General features: G+C 45.6%; 1 protein-coding gene across 2 annotated transcripts in view; it reads right to left on the reverse strand.

Moving 5' to 3' along the window:
• Nucleotides 1–397: 397 nt before the first annotated feature.
• LOC119449614 (lysosome membrane protein 2-like) overlaps nucleotides 398–22,133 on the reverse strand; it is a 62,343-nt gene continuing 40,607 nt past the window's right edge. Inside the window, exons 3-13 of one of the 2 annotated variants that reach the window (XR_007466344.1) lie at nucleotides 18,292–18,436; nucleotides 14,571–14,810; nucleotides 10,876–10,967; nucleotides 10,199–10,248; nucleotides 9,704–9,773; nucleotides 4,958–5,255; nucleotides 2,959–3,032; nucleotides 2,448–2,499; nucleotides 1,878–2,030; nucleotides 854–1,321; nucleotides 398–732 (exon numbers count right to left, since the gene is read on the reverse strand). Coding sequence is in view for 1 of the 2 variants with exons in the window: in XM_037712826.2 (XP_037568754.1) it covers nucleotides 1,253–1,321; nucleotides 1,878–2,030; nucleotides 2,448–2,499; nucleotides 2,959–3,032; nucleotides 4,958–5,255; nucleotides 9,704–9,773; nucleotides 10,199–10,248; nucleotides 10,876–10,967; nucleotides 14,571–14,810; nucleotides 18,292–18,436 (1,243 nt within the window). In the remaining variant the exon portion in view is untranslated. Of the gene's footprint in view, nucleotides 1,322–1,877; nucleotides 2,031–2,447; nucleotides 2,500–2,958; nucleotides 3,033–4,957; nucleotides 5,256–9,703; nucleotides 9,774–10,198; nucleotides 10,249–10,875; nucleotides 10,968–14,570; nucleotides 14,811–18,291; nucleotides 18,437–22,133 lie in introns of both variants that reach the window. The other variant, XM_037712826.2, reaches the window with a different exon arrangement.

Consider the following 22,133-nt stretch of genomic DNA (forward strand, 5'->3'; position numbering starts at 1 on the left):
GATGCTCCGGGTTGCTTACGCGGAGGCCCGTTCGGCCAATGTACTCAGCGCCGTAGGACATGGGCACGGTAAGGTAAACATTTTAGGGGGAGGGGGGGGGGGGGGGGGGCTGGCTTCGGGCCTGGTGGAGACCACGCGGACAGCGCAAGGACTCAACGCGCAATGTGCGCATTTGGCGACTGAAAGCGAGGAGAGAACGGCCCTTGTGGACCGTTCTGTCCCTTGCTGCACGGCTGGTAGCCGGAGTCAAAGTATGTCTCTTGAAACAGCAAAATCTGAAACAGGTACAACACTGAAAGGCAACGAAAGGAACAGAGGAAAAAATGTCGCTTACCACCACCTTTTCCATGGTTGTCTCAGGAAAGGTTTCTTTCCCCGAATAACCTTGAATAACAAGTCCAAACGATAACAACTTTATTGTCATCATCATTAACGAAAATAATGACATGTTTGCAAGAACTGACTGCTCAGCAGCGGAAGGCTGTGCGAGTTCACGGAGGTGAGAGCGCGGTGTAGTGAACTCGCTATGCCTGATGCCACGCGCACTTTCGTACATATCCAACTTGGCTGAGGGAAGGGCTATCACGAGCAGTGATCACAAAACGACCATTGAGTACCACTGAACGGTACATAACGGTCACTGTTTTTTTGTACATCTTGAAGTGTTGGTCCCTGTCATAAGGCTCTCAGCCATAAGGCTCTCAGCCATAAGGCTCAGCCTCAGCCATAAGCCTACTAGCTAGCTTCGTGAAGGGGCGGCGAGTGTGGTGGGGAAGAGCGGAAAATCGCTGCTGTTAACGCAGCTACTCTGCCATGCCCGTCGAGCGTTCACAAAACATCGTCAGCGTGGCACAAAGTCGTTGAGTCGGTTCACTTTAAGCAGTGGTCGCATTGCTTCAAGTTCTTGAGGTGATGAATCTCGTTCGTTTTCGCTCCCACGATGCATATTGGACGGCGGTGGTTTATCGCAAACATGAAACAAAATGTACTCACAAACTCAAAGTGTGATGCGTTGACTAAGTTTACACTCTGGCATGGGCGTGCGTGCTCTTCACTCATTTTCGAACTATGTACCGTGAGCAGTCGCACAAACTCGATGAAGCGTGCTAGTGTCCCCTCACTACTGAAAAAGTCTCTAGCCGTCCATCCGGTGGCGGTGCAACGAGCTGACGACCAGGCGACGGTGTGCGGCACTACGGTGAGGCTTGTCACACTGTCACGTAAGCACGTCGAAAGAATAAAATTATGAAGGCTACGCGCGTGGAACTTTCTTCAGTCCGTTCATCTGTTCGGAACTGATGCCAGCCGTCCTGGATTTGCCCTGCAACGCAAAAAATCGCACATAAGAATAGGTCATCGACACAGTGAATTGCTTCCGGGTTTATGAGACATTAGGAAACTTTAGCATGGCGGGCTTATAACAAAATGTCGAAAGACGTATTAAATGGCATCGTGTGATGATGTCACCGGCACACCCTGTAGCCATTCCTCTATTAATTACACGATTCTGCAGAAATGAAGTGATTCAAAAATACCTTCGCGACTAGTATGTCGCTGCCGACACATTTACAGTAGTACTAGTACAAGTCCGTCCTTACAGCAAAGATTGTGCGTGCTTTTGTTGAACAAAGTCAGCGCCGTTGTTTGTACCTAGTATATGGTTTCCCTATTCCAATATTCGGATTCACTAGTACGTAACAGCTGTGCACAATGTCATAAAACTGTTGTTCATGCAAGATACATGCTTTCCGAAACATACCACGTCGAGCACTATATCTTTACAGCCTATGTATAGCTCCGGCTGTTAAAGGCTTCCCACTGCAACCGAGGTTAGCTGGGTTGCATGGTACATTAGTGTCCAGCAGTCACTGCCTCACCTGCATGTAAAAGATGAACACCATGATGGCGCAAATGCAAGAGCCGATGCCACCGATGATGAGGCCAGTCGCTATCGTTGCGTTGCCCACTTTCTGCGGCAACTCGACCTTCTGCCGGAACTCTTCTGCCATGGAAGGAGCAAGCTCTGCCCGCTGCACAGAAGCCAATGAGGAGGAATTCAACGCGAGAGGAAGGAAAGGCGCAGAAGTTAACCAGGATTGCGCGAAGTTACTTTACCCAGGAGAATAGGGATTGTATTATAGGCGACAAAGCTTACCAGCTGCGGGATTCGCGAAAAGGTTGACATTCCGTGTGGACTACGGAAATGGCCTGGGATCGCACTGTGCGATATGCGTTCGTCGCATATACAGGTCCAAAAATAACATACAAATTTCAAGCTGATTATAGACAGCATTCATGGCTCAATTAAATATATGATTTTGTAATCTCGCAATTCAAACGTTTTTTGGCGCCGATGTGGTTCTACATTCATTTGATTGTTCATGTAATTTTTCAGTATGCACAAACTAGCACGAACAAAAATGGACGCACGTCTCCATCTTCCTTACCTCTTCAATCCAGACGACCGGAAATATGGTGTCTTGCACGTTCTTCAACAACCTGCGGAAAGACGGCATCAACATATGTAATTCAGTCAGTTCAGATCTTCTACAAACGAAAGAAAGAAGGACATGTGTCAGGCCTAAAACTTTTTAACCGAAACGTTCCTTCTGTATAACCAAGACGCTTAGGTCAAGGAGCGCCGTTCGCTATTCGCGCATGTATTTTTTTGTCGAGCAACATTCGGGTCACCGCTCCCGTTGGTTTGTGGGCTCGATTTCCGGCCGGGGCGTATGCGTTTCAGAGGTCATATGCGGTGACGCCCCCTCGCACGCAAGTCTGCTTCGTGAAATTTTAATTATTTTTGTTTTTCACGCACTGCATCGCCACCCCCGCGACCCTCCTGTGATCCCGGACGTTGAACCCGACACACAAATACAACACGCGCTCATGAGTGTAGCCCGAAATGGAGCACTTGGCATGCGTTCACGTCACCTTCGCAGCTTCGTCGTCACTTACGCCAGTCTGTCGTTGCTCTTGAGATCCACGTTGATTTGAAGCCTCTTCGATGCCCGCATTACAAGACCCGTCAGCTGCGGGAGCAAGAAAAATAATGTCGATGATTAGTTGACATCAGGCGCTGGTACCTAGCTATAGGCAAGAGTTAAAATGACTCGTTTAATCACAGTTCTCGTAGCGTAAAAACCTCCTCGAATATAAATGGCCTGCCTTTCTGCGCAACGCATTCGTTTGTGGAGAAACCGCACACTTCTCAAACCAGTGTTCGCGCTTGCTGAGCTCTTCTACAAAAATTCTCTATTGAGCATAGAACTTGTATGAACACCGAGTAGAACAAAGGCACAGCGCCGGCTGGTAATCCCGACGTAGGAAGCTCTTCTATCTCTCTGCCGTTCGCCATCTGTACGATTCTCGCAGTGGTATCACACTGCATAGATGAGAACGTTTTTGCATTTTGTTACGCTGGAACTGTTACTGGCGTCAGGCCGGCGTTAGTTCTCTAGTATGTCAAGGAACTACGCACAGTTCTATCAGAACCAGTTTCATTCTGTATATGTGAAAGGTGCGACCCCAGTGCCATTCCTGTTAAACCACGGTGGCCGTCCTTATGCATCGCTGCAAGTCCGAGTGTGACCCAACGTTGCCTCATTGCGCTCGCCCAGTGTCCGCATTCTGGGTCGATCTTTGTTTTTTTTTTTTTTTTAGTATTAAGGTGATAGAAAATACAGCTCATGTGTTCGCCAGTTCGTCCCGGCGAGCCGCCAGTGCTTCCTACGCTAGCGCAATGGCAGAAACGAGCACAGCGACTAACACTGGGTTTTCGGGTATGGGCATAATGGAACACTACGAAACTCGTAATGTCCTGGGTATCAACATGGCGGCTCACTGCTGTAATGTAAAAGAGACCAGCATGACACTGCGAGCTAAGCTATCTTTTTTTCTAGCAAGCCCTTACCAGAGAGAAATTATGCATAGAAAGGCAGGGAGGTTAACCCTTGTCAAGACAATAGAGTTACTGTATACGCGAAGAAACACGTGAACTCGTGCACGGCGGCTTGCGCGCGTATATAGCAACACAGCATATATGAAGGCGTAATGAAGCTATCTAAAAACAGCTCACGCCAGCATCCAAAACTAAGAGAAAAGGCGAGCGCTACCAGTTTTCTTACCGGGAACTGAAGGATCACCTCTTTCGGCTCAGCTACGTACCGGTTACGCAGAGGACCGCCAAAGAAACTGTCGCGTTCATCGCAAATATATCAGGCGCAAACATTTCTCACAATGATTTATGCTCAAACACTAAGTTCGCAGGACACTACGACAGGCAACCGACCTGGCTCTCTTTGTGAGGGAAGCGAGACATGGTCCAAGAGCAGTTTCTGGCTCCGTGCATGCAATACCGAGTATACCAATGGCTAACAGCTCTCTGGGCGTTGTTCACGCGAGGCCTTACGCGACCCTTTGGTGTCCTGCACTGGCAAGACTTTATCGTTTTGTTGTCATGGTTTTGTTTTGTTTTCACTGGGTACTGCGCCATGCACGGCAACCGCGCGTGAACGCTGCACGTACCACACGCTTTTGCGTACGCATTAAGGTCTTGGTGTTTCATGACAAGCCGGCACATGCCAGCATCAGAGAAGAGCTTTTAAACGTTGCCACACACGACAGTGAACGATGTAAAGCCCCTGCTGGGCATCGCGCACCATGAAGCATAAAGTTGGTGGGCCAAGGTTTTTTGCACTTTCTACGAGTGCTTGAAAATGGCTTGCTTTACAGATACAGCGTATGTAATATATGCACGAAGTGTATCTTCCCTTTATTTTCGTGCATGCGTTACTAAACGCACTGAGTAGAGTGGTAAGTGAAAGCAATTCCTGGGGCCGCACCATCCGGCTTTCCGTCCAAAGTGGAGGATACTCGTCAAGGACAGGCCATATAGCGTGAACCACAGCTAAGTGAAGAAGGCGCGGTGCGTGAACTGTTGTAGCAGCCAGCTCACCGGGTGTATGTCGAGGAAGGTCTCGTGCATCTCCTTGACGGGCCTGAGTCCGTTCACGGCGCGCACGAAGGCCTCGTCGCCGTGGTAGAAGTGCGGCGAAGAGAGCACGATGGGCGCCCCCTTGCGGCAGGCGGCCACGTGCGTGATGCCGCTCTTGGGGCACACGGGTGCGGTGAGGCAGAAGCAGCGGTTCTCCTCGCGGATGTCAGCAGACTCGAACAGCGACGCCGGGATGGTGAAGCGCCAGGTACGGATGCCATGAACCTCGGTTTCCTTCTCGTAGCGGAAGTACATGGACCTGCGGTGTCACTAAGCCGCCTTTATTTCCTGTCTGGAGTGGTACTGTGGGCACTCTCAAAATCCGCCATGCTAGCAAATCTGAGCCGATCGGTGATCAAAATTGGAGTCAATCAGAGAAGGTATAACGTGGATGAAATTGACAAGATGAAGGAACGTGATCGCAGCTACTAAATATGATTTCATTGCCAGGTATATCAACGTTACTGTGCGAGTGCATGTCAATAGCTGTTCCTGAACCAGAGGCACCTCCCATAGGACAATGACACATTGGCTTGGCAGCCCGCGCAGAAAACGGCACGTGAGCGCGCGTCGATGGCGGCATGACTCAGCGCATGCATCAGGGGCAAGCGACCGCGCATCGGCGAGCACATTCACCCGCGTGCAAATTGCAAACCGCTTCGTCAAGGACGCCAGGGAGCGTGTCAGTGGTTTTGCGAACATCCACTGTCAGCTTACACTGTCTATACAGGGTGACACGCACTCGCGTATTCACTTTCACACTTTAGTCATTTTTCGGCAAAGAAAGGAAGCTGGCCTGTTCGAAAGGCAACTGAACAGAACGCGAAACGAACAAATATCTCTGATCGCGCCCCTGCCGTGCTGTTTCTTACTATGCGTCACCTCGCACAATCTTCCTAGGCCACCATGCACGCAGAGCCAGTGAGGGCGGATACTAGACCCCCGAATGTCAGACTCAATTTCCACGCGATTGAAAAGGGCTTTCTCATGTGTCAAAATACACGGATGATAACGCTTCAAGCATATGCATGCGCAGTCACAAGAGTATTTTTTTGTTAAACGAGGTCTAGATTTATTGCACCACGTCTTCGGTGACGATGGACGCGTGACGAAAGATACAACCCTGCTTTCTTGTCTTAATTAGCATTTGCGTTAGAAACGAGAACAGCCACAAATTTAGTTCTCTATGTACGTCGTCGGTAAGAAGACGCAGTTCACGGAGTGTCGCACGAATCCACGTTCCAAACGACGCAAAATGTCATCGCATTTACGAAAAGAGAATTAAATAACGAGCTTGTATTGCGTCCTTGAAGAAAAGATGAGTGAGCATACAAAAAAATGAGATAGTACGAAGCATATCATAATATTGATAGTTTTTGTTTTCTGTTTTATTACTATTTGTTTGCTACTAAAATAGAAGATGGGTAGTGTTTGTCGATGAGCAATTGAAATGCCTCTTCAACCTGCTTTATTCTTTTTATTTATTTTTTATATTTCATTTTTAGCAATCTGTGCGTAGCTGTTGTGTCAGCTTGTTGCAGCACAATTTGACATACCTGTCAAGAGTTCGAAGGAAAACAACACAAATTCGAGATTCGTGGCGCTCACTTACTTCGGAAAACGAGAAAATCAATGAGTAGCACCTTGTCAAGCAGCCTTGCACTACACTCTAACATTATAAATTGTCTTCAAAGGCCAGGTGCGACACGTCAAAAGGTGTATGTATGCTCTGCAATGGATTCATGCAAATCACCAATGTTCGTAAGATGAGCTGGTTTCACTATTCGGTTGACTCGTGTCATGATAAATATCATCGCTGTGATGCACCATAACTGGACTAAATCGGCGGCGGCAACACCTTACTACAACTAATATAAATATCTGCTTTGTTGTAGGTCCGAGAAGGCGTAAATCAATTAATGGATGTTTTATTCGTCCCAGCCAATTAGGGAACGGACCCCAGACAAAAGCCTACAAGAAAGTCGCTTGAGTACATCTGGGGCCTTGAAAACAAATATGCATACATCATACAGGGGTGGAACGCATGCACAGTTCATGTCAGCAAGCAATGACGAAATAAAATTTCAAAAGGATACAAGATGCAATATCAAATATTGGGGAAATAAAGGTCTACAACAAAACCGCACACAAAATAAATGTAAATAAATGGGGTATTATAGAACAGTATTATTCAATACGTTTAATACAATATAACTTACAGTAAGAGCATTGTATGCATTACTAGACAAACTCAGTCTTACCCTTTTTCGTTTGTTGTCATTTATACCCAGTTTACTGCTAATGACAGAAAGTGTTTTTATCCCTGTGTTTGGAAATGAATTATTTGCATACCTTGCAGCCGGAAACTGGAGGCTCTTTGCCTTGTAATGTTTTCAAGGCTCCATCTTAGCCTTTGATTATGTTACAGCTTTTACTATTGTATTACACTCTACATTAATGGAAGACATTTCTTCTCATGTCAGCTTAATAACTGCACCTGTTTGCTTTACAATGCCGTCATTTACTTTGCATACATTTTCCCATTATTTGACAGTTCGCCCTCCTGCTATAATCCCCATTGGGATTGACAGTTTGTGTAAATAGATAAGTAATAAACATCATGGTAGGCATCATACTGACTTAACGCTGTAGGCAATGTACACTTATATGCTCTGTTACCGTAGTTTGGCCTTACACGCATAACGAACCATTTATTTGCTTGTCTCGTAGAAAGACATTAATATATGCGTGTAATATATGCGTAGAGGCTCCAGATGTTCAGATAGACTAGGCAAGAGGAAATCTGCCTAGTATTTGCCTAATATCAACACAAAATACGTATACGAGTAAAATGACCTTCAACGCACGTGGAGATGCTGTTCAGACGGCAGTATTTGTTTTTTGTTACCTTAATATGCCCCGCGAACTATAGTGCATGATTTTCTGTATTCAGTTTCCCATTCATATTTTCGGGTAGCGGTTGAAGACGCACGGCGACTAGCTTTGCTGTTTGTTTTCCTAGTTCACTGCAAGACAAAAATATATATAAAGAGCAGCACTCCATCCGCTCACTTTGCCACCGCCAGCAAGAAGCGGTGAGACGGATGGCGTTGACGCCTACCGTGACGCTTCAAGGACAGCCGGGAGTTGCCTCGTGAGGTTGCAAATGTCCTCGATGGCTGGGCGCGTGTCTCGCACTTCTCGGGGCAGGACTTGTTGAAGCACTGTCGCCTTGAAAGCATCGTCGGTCTGCCGAGCGCAGGACTTCCTTCCGTTTCCGCTGTTGCTTCCCCACTTCCATTTTTTTGTATGACTTACATAGCGCATTATTTATTCCCTTGTCAAACTCATTTAGCAACAAGACGGCCAGCGGCCTTAGGGTTCTTAACACACGCTACTTCCCGACCTCGTCATATGCAGACTACCACAAGTGAGACAGAATTATTAGGAGGTTGCTACATATTCGGGGCCAACCCTGGTCTCCCTATAAATACACATGTTAAACGCAGAAACCCGCCGAACTGATTTGAATGAAATGCGTTGCATTTAAGAGTGAAAATAAAATTGTGTTGATATTAAAGAATTAGAATTTTGATTGCAAGCTTGGAAATATTTACGAAAATTGAAAAAAAAAATTGTAAAAATTAGAAATAAGCTACGAAGTTTAGAACTATGCACATAAAAAAAAAAACAGGAAAGAAAACATCCCGACTTGGGGCATGTAAAATCGCCCCAAGCGCAAAATGTGATGTATTATTTTGAAGCTCGCATGGAATTATTACACTGTTCACGTGACTTTTACAAAGATCTTGTTCACAAATAATGGTGTACTGCAGAGCGGTGTATAACATACTAATTTTCGTCCGCTTTAAATGTCCGGATTGATGCGCCGTTCACGGATCGCAATGGCGTCTTTTGTTTCTGAGTTGATATAACATGACGTTTCACATTTTCTTTTTATTTCTAGTCTTCGACAATTTTCGCAAAAGTAATAAAGGAACTGATGACCTGAGTAAAAAAATCTCTCGACAGTTGGCAGAATTTAGCTTTCTTTTAAATGCAACAAACTTCATCGAAATGAATTGAGTGGATGCCACAAAGCTATTCCTCACTTCCTATTTGTTCAGACACGAGCTCCATTGGCAAGGCTTCCTTTTGAGAATGTAAATATGCGCTCCACCGGAGGGATACAGGTTACTCTACAGTTGTCACGTTTTACAGCTATTAATGGTGCTACATCTAGATTTCGAAGCGTCAGTCGCAGACACCGTTTTTCATCGGCCGAATTCGTCAGAAGAGAAAGATGTATTTGCTGCCACCAATGATTCGAACCTGAGACTGCGACATGCAGCCACCGACATTTACCGTCTTCGTCGTCATCGTCATTGTTAGTGTTCCTGTCATGTCAGCTATCGCTATTTTGGGTGGCACTTAAAGCTTTCGTTAGATTGACCTTCTACGATTCCTTTAGAGCGAAAGCTTGCTCGGGAATTCTCAGAAGATTGGCTGCATTTTCAAGCTTTGTACAATAAATGAGAAACCGAGGAAGCTTAATGTTGCGGTAATGTGACATTCACTCGACGCGCTGCCTGGGAAAGAATTAAGGCGCGTGCGCTGTAGCTCGACAATTTATTATCGTATTACGAATACTTTCAGCTTAGCCTTCAGAAGTACACTGCAGCGGAGAGTGGTGGGTGCAAAACTCACCGGCACAGATCCGTCGAGAACACGTACAGTGTGCTGTCCTTGGAAAGGAAAGGTGCGAATTGGCCCCCGTCTGCGTGACAAAAAACAAAAAGCATCACAAGAAATTGCCGTTGTGGCTTGCTGTTAGCACGTGAGCACATATTGCTTGCACGAAGACGGTGATGAGATCTACACAAGAAATGTTTCCTGCTTCTTTGAAAAAAGAACTGTATAATTTTGTTTAGTTCGAAGTTTACATTAAAGGACTACCTCATTATCGTCCTCCACGCAAAAAATAGCGAATACATTAATAGCCAATTACGTTTTATTATCTTCAGCACTGAGTGCTGCAATATACGATGTGCAGAAGAACTTGCTTGCATGCTTGCAAGGTAGGCTCGGTTCCGACTGAAACTTGTCTAAAATTATTCGCCTTAGAGGAAAACGGTCTGATTTCGTGAAACCGATACCAAAATACTACTAAACATTTACAATTTTCAAGACATGACTACTCACCGGTCCCGTTGATCATGTTGCAGGTGGGTCCGGCCCAGTATTTGAGAGTCCTGCGCGTTTAGGGCGAACACGTGTATAAATATTTGTCATAAAGAACACTCCATGACCGCGCTAGAGCAGACATAAGGTAACCTTAGCAACACAGGGAATTTTGCGATAGAATAGCCGGTTGCTCCTGATTTGCACAAAAATGCGTATAGGATATGTTACACGACTGGCGTAACTGTAGAAATATGGGATTAGCGTGTGACTTTTGGTATTATTCCTATGGTTTACTTCCAAAAGTTGCGAATATACTCAAGTATTTTTAACGCCAACAGACATAGTACGTCTTTCTTGCTCCTGCCAATTATTGCTGTTTATGAGTAAGCTATTTTCAAAACACCACTCCTGTAATAACCCTGCCAAAAGGTTGGCAGTATGAAGAAATAAAAAACACCCCCACGATCACACCGCAGTGTGTGCCCCGATAGAGAACATTTATTCTCCTTAATAACAAGTTTTTTTTTTCTTAAACTGTTACCTTCTAATGACGATGCTGTGACGTGCGTAACCGGAAAGGACACATTATTAGTTGGCAAGTTGGCTGTATAAGGTCACATGTCAGTTTGCAATAATCTAAATGAACACGAGTAGCAAAGCGGACGAGCAAAACTAGTTTATCATCAATAGCGCACCTTTGGTTGTTCCACTGTTCTAGCTTGGCGAATTTCGCAGGATCGTCTTCTCCGGTGTACACGGAGTACAGGCCGTCATGGCTGTTGTTCCTCTGTTTGGACGAAACAAAAATGGACTGTTAAGTTACACTTGCTATGCATTGGCACTTTTTTCTCCGCGCGTGTACTTCGGACGTGTTGTTGGATGTTGTATGACGCATTCTTATAGTTTATTGTAAAATACGAAACGTTATTATCTTCTGTATTCGCGCGTAAAATAGGCGGCAATTATTCTCTTTAAGGCGGTTATTTGTATGTGCTGTTTGTACTCCTTTGCGACTGCAAAACATATGCATCAAGTTTGAGCGACATCTAGCCATAGAGGATAATGTTCCAGAAATTACGCATATATTTCACTGTTATTTGTGAAAAAAAGTCACCTTTACGTTTAAACTTCAGATACAGATCTTTATTTCCGCGCAAAATGAGCATTTCTCCCACGTAAGAAATGCTCCAAGGCAAAAAAAAAAAAAAAAAAAAAAAAAACATAAATCGTCTGCGCTGCTGTTTCGACGGCAGACGCTGAAACACTTTAATGTTACAATAAATGTTCCCTCTGTATAATGAGAACACGCTGCAGTAGCTCAGCGGGTATGGCGTTCTTTTCCGTGGAGCACAAGGTCGACGGATCGATTCCAGGCAGCTGCGGTCGCATTCTGACGGGCGCGAAATGCAAACACGTGTAGCCTTCGAGTAAGTTAATAATACATAATTCATAGGTTAATGTATCAATAAATACCTAATAAATCCAGATACTGAATTGAACAGCGCGAACGGAGGACGAGGATGGACGTGACAAGACGAAGCACATCGCCTTGTCACGTCCGTCCTCGTACTCGGTTCGCGCTGTTCAATATCTATCACCAACATGCCCATCCTACATTCTCTCAAATACATGTAATTCTGCAAACTGTACACGTGTGGCGAAGTGGGGACCGGAAGCGTTCTGTGCCTCTGAGAAGAAGGAGAAAAAAGAAGAGCGAAATCTTTCGCGTCGCTGCTTCACAATACTTCTCTTTCTTGCCTTCCTTCTATATTGATACAGGGTTACGCAAGGAGATCTTGTAATGCAGCTTTCGACTGCTGCTGGAGACGGCGCGGAAGCAGCCATTTTCGCGAAGGTCATGTGGAGATCAAGCGTGCAAGTGCAAGAATCAAGCGACCGTCTCGTATATATGTAACGTTAATTGCACGCTACCACCGACTGTCCTGCAAGCAGAACAGTCGTGGCTTGCCGTACCCGTCTCCTCGCAGCGGGTACGGCATGCCACGCTTTGGTTCGTAACGCGCATTGGCACAAAAGGCGAGCGCCCATCGGGTGGCGCGCGTCCCCCCCCCCCCCCCCCCTTTTTTTTTTTTCCTTTTTTTTGTGTGTGTGTGTAACCTTCGTGGAGGGGCGCGCTCTTGCCTCAAGGGCGATTCGGCGGCGATCGTCACAGACTGACCGGTGCTCAGGGACGACACAGCGCGTAGAATTCGGGGCTGCTGCGTCTGGACCACGTAATTCGTTCCTTTCAATACATGTGATGCAGCAACGAGGAGGTAACCTTCTTAAGACGGCGTGGATTAGTCGTCGTCGCCGAGCGGCACGCTCCTCGGAAGCCAAGGATTCGAACGCGTGCGTTTGCCGGATTCGACCTCACTCGCACCCGGCGCCGAGGAGCAGCGATGCGCGCCAGCCAGGCGCTGCTGCCCGCGAAATATATGTCGGCTGTCTGATTCTGCACCCAGAGAAAAACTACCTGTTGCCACACACGACCGCCAGGTCGACGGCGGCCTTGAGTGGGTGCGAGTGGTGGCTTCGTGGCTGTCACTAAAGGTCGGCACTTTCGATGCGTCTTGATTGTGGCTTCGCCCGGCGCTTACGAGTCGCATCCGTTCAACGTCATATTGAGTTTGCCAAGAAGGGTGACAGTGGAAAATTACGATGTTTGCGAACAACAGAAGGAAAAATTCCTGTTCGCGAGCACGCAATTCATTCTTCACGCTTCATCCACTGTGAGTGGTTTTAGTATCACAGTTTTATCACCACCGAAGCGTGCAAAGTGTACAATGAAACACAAGAGGGGGAAAATCCGCACGAAAATGAGGGATAAGTGTTAGTCTGGATTCTATATACCATTTGGGCATGCGTCGTAACCGATGGCTATCATAACTTTCTATAGCGTAGATGCTGAAAGGTGGTTGCTACGTGAAAACAGGAACAGTTTTCAAGAATGGAAATGGTTGAAAAAGAAAGAGAGAGGAAGTTGGACATTGACCGAACAGTTGTCAAGTAAAGTGGTGCTAATCATCTGGTTGCACTCAAGTGGATATGCATTAAGGACTCATCGACCGGCTTCAATTCAGTTTTTGAATGGCACGTCGGCTCAAGTTCATAACTGAAAAGTGATATGATGAAATCATGCTAACTTGTCACTACATTGGCTATTCCCGCATTCTCGGACGTCCGACACAACTACTAAGTAAGGCCAGAAAAAGTTATCATTTTGTCTCGAATGAACTGTTTTGACCAACCTTTCCCACAAGCTATTTAATGAATAGGATGCGTGAGCATTAGAGATTTCCAATGTTTTTTGTTCGATTCTCAGTCGATTCGGGATTCTGATGCTTGATTCGCTTGTACTCGAACATACGGCTCTAGTAATATTGCTGGAGCTGGCATTAAGAAAAGGAACTGAAATGGCCATCACACATTTACGTACTATCGGCGTCAAATGAAACGCGAACAGCGGAGCGCGTGGCCGGAGCATAACTGAAGGTATAGTGCGCACCGTCCAGTCATCACCATTGATAGGCGCGTACATCAGGTTTGACCGCACTGCGAGGTTATGCTCCCCCTTTTAGTTCAAAGCAAGAAAAGATATTGGCGCAGTTACGATGATGGCGCGAACCGTACCACGCGCACCGCTGTTCGCGTATCACTTGAAACCGATAGCACTTACTGTTTCGCCGCACTGTGCGATAATACTGTGCATATACCTATGCTCCGATATTTTAGTATCTCTATTCGATTTTATTTTCTCGCTTTGAACTAATAGAACCAGAACAGAAACGAAAAGTGGCAGCATCATCTCGCAGCGCGGTCAAACCGGATGTGCGTGCCTGTCAACAGTGAGGACAGGACGGCGCGCACTATACCTTCAGTCATGCTTCGGCCACGCGTTCCTCTGTTCGCGTTTCATTTGACGCCGATAGTACATTTCATTATTTATCCCTTATGTACAGGCCAACCGAGAGCACTTTCAGGCCCCTTTACTCGTAAGCGGCATTGTGTTTTGAAGAATATAAATGAACCTTGATTCTCTTTCTGCCATCATCGATAAATTATCTGCTTTTAGAGAGGCATATACGTATAACATACCGAAAGAAATGGCATAGTCATAATGCTCACTGCAGGCGCGTTTATCGTTTTGCTCTAAAAAGCCTTGATCCTTGTTGATTGTTTTAAACCCTCTCTTTCTCTTCGTTCAACAAAATGTCGCAATTAGTAGCTGCAGAGGATTCGAACGCATGTCGTCGTCGCCCTTTCGTGTTGCTAAAATTGTCACCCGCCTGATAGCCTAGCATCTGAGGTATAGACCTCATGAAAAAAGACTGGTAAGCCCATAATGGACAGACGACTGACATACACGCTGTGGCAAATAAGCGCTCACCTCGAAGAAGAGTCCGAACGTGTTGTTCTTGAGCGGGTTCTCCAGCTTGGGCAGAAAGGCCTTCGCCAGCCGGATCAGGTCCCGCATGAGCCCCACCTGGTAGCCTTCGAAGAGGATCTCGCGAATGCTGCGCCTAGTGGCTAGCGTCTCGTTGTGCTTGCGGATCATCGAGTCCAGGACGGGCATGATGAGCGGCGCGGCCACCTCGGGAACCTTCTTCCGGGTAAGCGCGGCGATCGCCTGCATGCCACACGAGGGTAAACCCCGTTCAAAAGAGCCTCGCAGGATACACACAAATACACACACAAACAAACACACACGTTACACGACGCTCAAATGCTAGTGCGTAATGCCAAACGGAGAAGCGTGAATGCAATCGAGGGCAGCAGAGAATTAGACGGAACGACGAAAATTAAAAACCGGTCAACAAGTGACGATAGTCACGATGATGGTGATGATGGTTATGACGTCGAACTCAAGAAGCGGGTAAAATCACGTCAAGGATGGCGATGATAATGTTCCCATGGTGCGCGGAGGGTCGTAGTAAAGCCCAGAAGTCGGTCACGGCACCGTGCGAAGCGCGGGCACAAAGCTACCGTCAATGAGGAGGACCATCCTTGCCGACCCTTTGAATTCGACCCTAACCACGAGTTTAAGGAGAATATATAGTATGAAAAAATTAATGCACACTTCATAAAAACGCTACAGAAAATGTACAAGGAATGACAAAATTTTCCTAAACTGATCAGTGTTTGCCGCACACGTATTTGAATATGTATCGACGCGTCTAATTATTTTTCCGAGCGCCTTATTCAGAATCTAAGTGCGCATGCTCTCAACGTATTGTGTTATAATAATCCGCAACTTGCAGACTGCCCGGGTTACTGGTGGAGTATGCGGAGGAAGCCGTCGCAGGGCTAATAAGAAACAGAAGACAGCGCAGCTACCGTTTTACTTGCCTTAGGATATCTTCCCCGAAATAAGTTTCGAAAAACTTGCCCAACAAGTTCTTCTGAGCCTACTGACATTTTCATCACATCGCGGATAAAAAATTCGAACGGTGCGAAATTACGACGTCCAGAAGGAATAAATATCAATCCTAGTAGTGCTGCCTGTGGAAAGCGAACTGATACAATCGTATTCGCAGTGCAGGCAGGATTACGTGGCGTCATTCTAAATAAAAGTCGACCTTGGCAATTTCGTCCCCAATCAACTGCGTAATGAAAAAATAGCGGATGTCGTCGCCGTATCTCTGCGACTCCATTGCCTCAGAAAAGGCGATAGATCGCGTGTACGTGAAATTCCTACCAAGACGCAGATCTCCTGTCTATGCAGTGATGACTTGTGGAAGAAACGGCCATTCTGTGTCTACCTTTTATAATACCTTAACAAAAGGACCAGAAATACGTATTCCGTGTATTCTTCAAGCGTCAAAATGTGTTTTCGCTGTCTGTCCTTTAATTTAAAACAGAATGTTGATGTTCTATTTGAATTTAAACACATGCAGTTTCATGCACAACGAACTTTCAGTGGGCGTTATTAGCGCAGTATCCACCGTCTCTGTTTGGTTTTTGCATGTATATATGAGATTCACCGTAAACTACGCACAGAACACCTAGGACGTTGAGTCAATTAAGTATTATGCATAACTGTGCTTGATTCAATTAATTCCTAAAAGAATGAATGAATGAATGAATGAATGAATGAATGAATGAATGAATGAATGAATGAATGAATGAATGAATGAATGTTTATTTTCCACAAAACATGTACAATACAGTGTTGTGGTGGGAAAGTGGGAAAAAATCTGCTCATGGCAGCTTGACTGGTCCCAAGAACCCAAGAAGAGGATGTTTCTTCAACACGAACATTATAATAGATCAGCTGCACCTGGTCAGGACCAACTCTTTCGCGTGTCAGCAGTTATAGCGACGCGTCGGTGCGGCAGTTTAACTTTTTTTTTTCTCTCTCTCTCAGATGAAAGTACAATGCCAATGCGAGTGTTCGTGCCAATGAAACTTGTTTTTATTGAGTCATGCAAACCTTCGTTGAAATTTCGTATCCCATATGTACTTTTTGGTGTCACTTTATTTAAGCTAACTCTCGTTTGTGCGTACCTCTATAAATTATATCTGGTAAAGTATTACACCTTTAGTGTACCAAGAAAACTTCTGCTGCCGTTGAAGCCCTTTCAGCGCCTTGCTGCCACGTACGGAACGTTTGGAGTTCTATATTTCATCGGCAGACAAACTACATATAATCTACATAGTTCAACTAACCTATAAAGTGTCACTAACCCGCCATGGTGGCGTATAGTGGCTTTGGCGTTGTGGGATCAAATCCCGGCAGCGGTGGCCGCACTTAGATGGGGGCGAAATGCAAAAATGCCCGTGTACCGTGCAATGGTTGTAGGTTAAAGAACCCCAGGTGGTCAAAATTCATCCATAATCCCCCACTACGGCGTGCCTCGTAATCATATCGTTGTTTTGGCACGTAAAAACCCAATAATTTAATTTTTAAATTTATAGCGTCACTGTGCAAGCCAGACTTGTTATAAAACAGGAAGCTGGGCTTTCTGTCGACTGCTAATTTCCCCCTCGATTGACGCGCAATTCCGCGCGGTTTTCCTCAAAGCAGTGACGGGCATTCGCTGTCGTCATGGCGTTCCTGCTGTCCCTGCTGTCGATGCACTCGACAACTGCGTGACATGAAAATTGCGCCGAGCAGAAACGTTTTGTGGCGAGGCGCTTCCGCCAACTTGCTGTCAAACATGTGTAAGAATACTTACGTCACAGATAATGTATGATTGAATCGTCGTGTTTTTTTTTTCAGCCTGGCAGGCTCGAATGACCTTGAGACGTAATGTTAAAAAAAAGCGAAATTGCCGAATCAAATCGAATACGAATATTCGAAGGATGCAACCTTGCAATATCAAAGTGACTATCAAATATTTTCTTATTTCTAAACAGAATCAAATATGAAAACTCCGTGGTTAAGAAAGTAATTTATATTATTTTATCGATGTGATTTTGTTCACAAGTGAACGTTCAGTCAATTGAACTCGCAAATGAGGAACAATTGAAATCTGATTGTACCCTAAGCAGCAGGGTCTTAAAATTTTAAAAGATACCACCACTTGACCAGACGAGCTATGAATGTAATACTACAGGATGCTAACATAGTGATACTGTCTTAATAATAAATTGTATCGCCTAAATCGAAACAACAAATCTGTGGTCTGTCTATAGGCCAGATATCCTTACTGAATGACTGGAAATTAGGGCACGGAACTTATCTGACACATGCGTTCGCTTAAAAAAGTGATGCCTCTGCCCAACAACCACTGCTTTCCAGCAGCAGAATACTTTGGAGCAATCATCCCTTGCATCGATCTCACGCCCTGTAGACTCCACTAAGCGTTGTTGTCCCTCGTATTGGAATAGAAACATGTATTCGACAATATTGAAGTGTTGCACCAAATACAAATCTAATAGCAAAGATTATCCCATTCAAATTCGAAATTTCGAATATTCGCGCACCCATGGAAAAGACCTAAAAGCAGGTTGCTTCTATGTTCACCTACGCTGACTCCGAAAGAAGTAGTGAGAACTTTCTTTCGTGTTTGCTTCGACCAGTTTAACCAATATGGGATCGTTGACAGTAATATCACCGAAAGTGATTGACCAAGAGCGCGCATGCAGTGATCGGTGACGTCACGCACCGCTACGGGCACGTTGATGACGTTGACCATGTCGTCCTCAGTGCCGGCTGACATCGACGGCTCGAACACGAAGGTCTTTCGGTCGAAATACTGCACCGTGTTGAGCTCTTCGTCGAAGCCCTGGATTTCCTTTTTCCGGTACTCCCTGCGCAGAAGAACAAAGGCGCCAGAAGATGAGACCCTGGCATATCGCGGTGCATGCCTGCAGTGGGCAACACGAGAACGCTGACGCGCGATCGTTTTTCCTCGCGCGTTTCCGTTCCTCTATTATTTTCCCGCAACTGCGCGTGATCGCGTAACAAGACGCTTGTCGTGACGTCGAAGCCATGGAAATGGCGCGAATACTGCAATGCCTCTGGGCTCGGCATAGCGCTTGCTTGCATCCTATCCGCGAGAATGCGCTGCTTTGCGCGCTTCTGCGCCTGTACAGACGTTCCATGCAGAGAACGAGGAGTGAGTCAGATCCAGGCGCCCAGATGCCAGTGCGCGTGCAACGAGAAACGTCTGCGAGCTTTGATGAGGAAATATAAATCGCTCTGATTTGTCCCGTTTCTGAGTTACAGTTCATGCCTATGGAACTTTAGCCCAGCGTATCCCCTCAAACTTCGTCGCTGAAGAATTGCTGCGCGGCTAATGTGATAGCGTTGCCGTGTTCTCGTGCCAACAGGGGCCGTCGACTAGCACATATGAGTAAAATACATGTGAGAGAATAAATTTACTTTTTTTTAAAGATCATATGTGCCAGCAGCCACACTACAAGCCACAGTGTCCTTACATTACTAAGTGCCGGCATGAGGACATTAGAACATCACCTTACCAACGCCAAGGCAGGCAGTACATCGGCGATGCCGTATTCACCGAACATCTAAATTATAGCAAATATTATGCGCACTTGGCGCCCGTGGAACGCATTTCAGTCGAATTCTCGGCATGACATCCATTTTGCTATGCGCGATGACTGTGACGTAATCCTGGCCGAATCTGTGTTTTTATTGTATCAAAACGGCGTGCATTTTGATTAGAAAGCCAGCGTGGTCATAGCCTAACATGAAATGGACGCGCCAAGGACGGGCAACAACACGCAGCAACTATATATGTGTAATGTGTTGCATGTGGTTGTCGCTCTCGGTCGATCGATCGATTGATTGACTGATTAATTGATTTAGTTATCGATCAACTTCATGGTCTATTTACACGGTTTCTCTGAGCTTGTGAATGAACAGGAAACCAGCGAAGCAGTCACGTACGCAAGCGAAGAAGTGCGCAGGGTGAGAGCGTTTATTCTTGAAAAAAGAAAAAAAAAGAAAAACCCACAGAAAAAGAAAAAGCGACAACTTCCGTGAAAAAACGGCAACTTCTGTGGAAGTTTCTTCAAGAATTAAAGTAGTAGCAAGTCCAGCACTCATATCCTGCCCACTTCTTCCCTGGCGTATACGCGTCTGTTTCTCTCGTCTCCTGCTAATTCACAAGTATGTACCAGCTCGCCCAGCAAGAAACAACTTCCCCGAGCTCTCCGCGCGGATCATAGTGACTATAGTTAGCGAACACGTGACGGCAATATGTTCCACAAGTATTTGACGACGATCTAGACAGCAGTACATATATCGCACGTTCCACATCCGCAACCGAAGTCGTTCGTAAGAGATCCACGCGCTAACTCAGATTTCTCCACTATACACAAATTTGTGGACATACCTCTTGCGCAGCTGGCCCTACGTGTTCCGCAACTGTTTCACGATGTCGCATATAAAGTACAGCTAACGCCAGAGCAAACCCATTCGTGCCGCATACCGTTGCGACATGGCGCTGTCGAAATACACGGACATGCATTTTATTATAGCGGCTGTACATACCGGTGCTTTGCTCGCCGAGTTAAACCCCAAAACGCTTGTTAAAATGCTCGTAAAGCCGCTTTGCGTGTGCTCTCTTCTCGAACTAATGCTGCTGTGGTTGCCAATACTCGACGAAATTCGCATATATACTCATGCATATGCGATGTTACCAGCTTGTGAAACGTAGACTACGCAACATGAAGGTTAACAAAAGACGCAAGATAATATAGTACCTGTGGCGGAAGCCACAGCTACTACGTATAATCTTGCGTCTATATTTGCGACTATAATCTTTCACTCGCATCTGAAGACTACCAGGGTGGCTTTTAGATGCGAGCTGGTCATTACGGCTGGACTATTGCTGGTCATTACGGCTGGACTATTGCATATATTTGTAAAAAATTCACCATTTCACAGATATACCGTGCTTCACACAGTATTGTGGCTGTAAAAAACAAAGACGGCGCACAACTGTAGCAAACCACGATACACTTTCATCTTAAGCTATTCTGCGTTTGTGGTCAAGTACGACGCCCGCCTTCTGAAGCTTCGTCATATATACCTTCTCAAAAGAACACAGAACACATCTTTAGAGTTTGTAAAGTGAAAACTAAACAAAAGTAAGTAATAATACTTAGTATAAGTAAGTAAAATATGTAAGTAAAAACATAAGGGTTTGTACTGCGTCAATCCGAGATGACGCAGTTCTCACGAACTAATGCATATAGTTAGCCATTGTTTTCTGCACTCTACTGACCGCTCGTGTATTGGCCATTTTACTCGATAAATCTCACGATGTGTGCGTCTGTGAGTGTGTGTACTCGCGTGTGTGTGTCAACATGGAGTGTGAGTGCGCGCGAATCATGCTTACTATATACTTGTGCTACAGACATTTTCTTTCATTTTCCTTTTTTCTTGTTGCCATCCCCATAAGATTACGAATACTTTGTTAATAGTTCATTGCGAACAAGACGAGCTAGCGTTCAAGTAATCGTGCCGATGACGTCAAACAGCGTTTCAACATGCATAGCGCCCATGTACTACAGGTGTGTCTTGATAACTATATTCTAGAAAAACAAGTCTTCATCGATTCAAAAGGAGTTCCTTGTTCGGCTTTGGGACTGTTGAGCATAAACGCTCCGTTTTGCAGTTGAAAAGAAACCAGACAATTTAGACCAAAGCAAACCGTACACATACAATAAGCATGGTCCACATAAGCATGGTCCCCAAGGCGTCTTTGTCATTTTTGTGGTTTTTTTTGGGAAGGGTAAGCAAAGCGGACAGCGTAATCACTTCAACTCTAATTTTTTAGACATATTTATTGCTTCCCTGCACTTCAGTGTCAACTACTACCATTCAACGTTCCAAATATATACTGTGCAGTCAGCCAATCATGTTGTTTCTGAAGCTCGTCTGTCTTTTTAAAAGCCCACGCGCTCTCGTCCGCGGTGTTCTTGCCGAGGATTCGAGGTTGAAAAACCCAGTTGCTGAAGGGACATGCGTCGGAAAAGTGAAACTACACAACTTTGAAAATGGGAAGACAACACTATAGCACATATTTCAGTCCTGCAAGTCTCTCGTCTACTGCGCCTTCTCCGCAATGTTCCTGCTCCTCCTGAAGAGCGCGAAGTCAATGCTTGCGCCTATCTTGCGCGCACTCATGGCGGCATACGTAGGTGCTTTAAATTCAGCTTTACGGCTTCGGCGCAATCACAGGTGAATTACCTTTCTTCTTCTCCACAATTTTAAAGATAACCACTATTTCTCCGCCTCAACCGGAAGTGCTACGCGGTTGCCAATATCTATATTCGATCCTTGCACTTGAAGCGCATAATCAACCACTCGCGTAGCGAAACGAAGTAGTTATGCACGTACTGCAAAAGGGTCTGAACTTGAGCTTTTTGGTACGGCGTCATGACAAAAAAGCAGCGCGACAAACGGGACAAAAAGAGAGAGAGAGAGGGAACGGGCGATGAGCAGAAAAAAAATTGAATTCGGCGTCCGTGGTAA

This window comes from Dermacentor silvarum, chromosome 4 (assembly GCF_013339745.2).
Source record: "Dermacentor silvarum isolate Dsil-2018 chromosome 4, BIME_Dsil_1.4, whole genome shotgun sequence".
Taxonomy (NCBI): Eukaryota; Metazoa; Arthropoda; class Arachnida; order Ixodida; family Ixodidae; genus Dermacentor; species Dermacentor silvarum.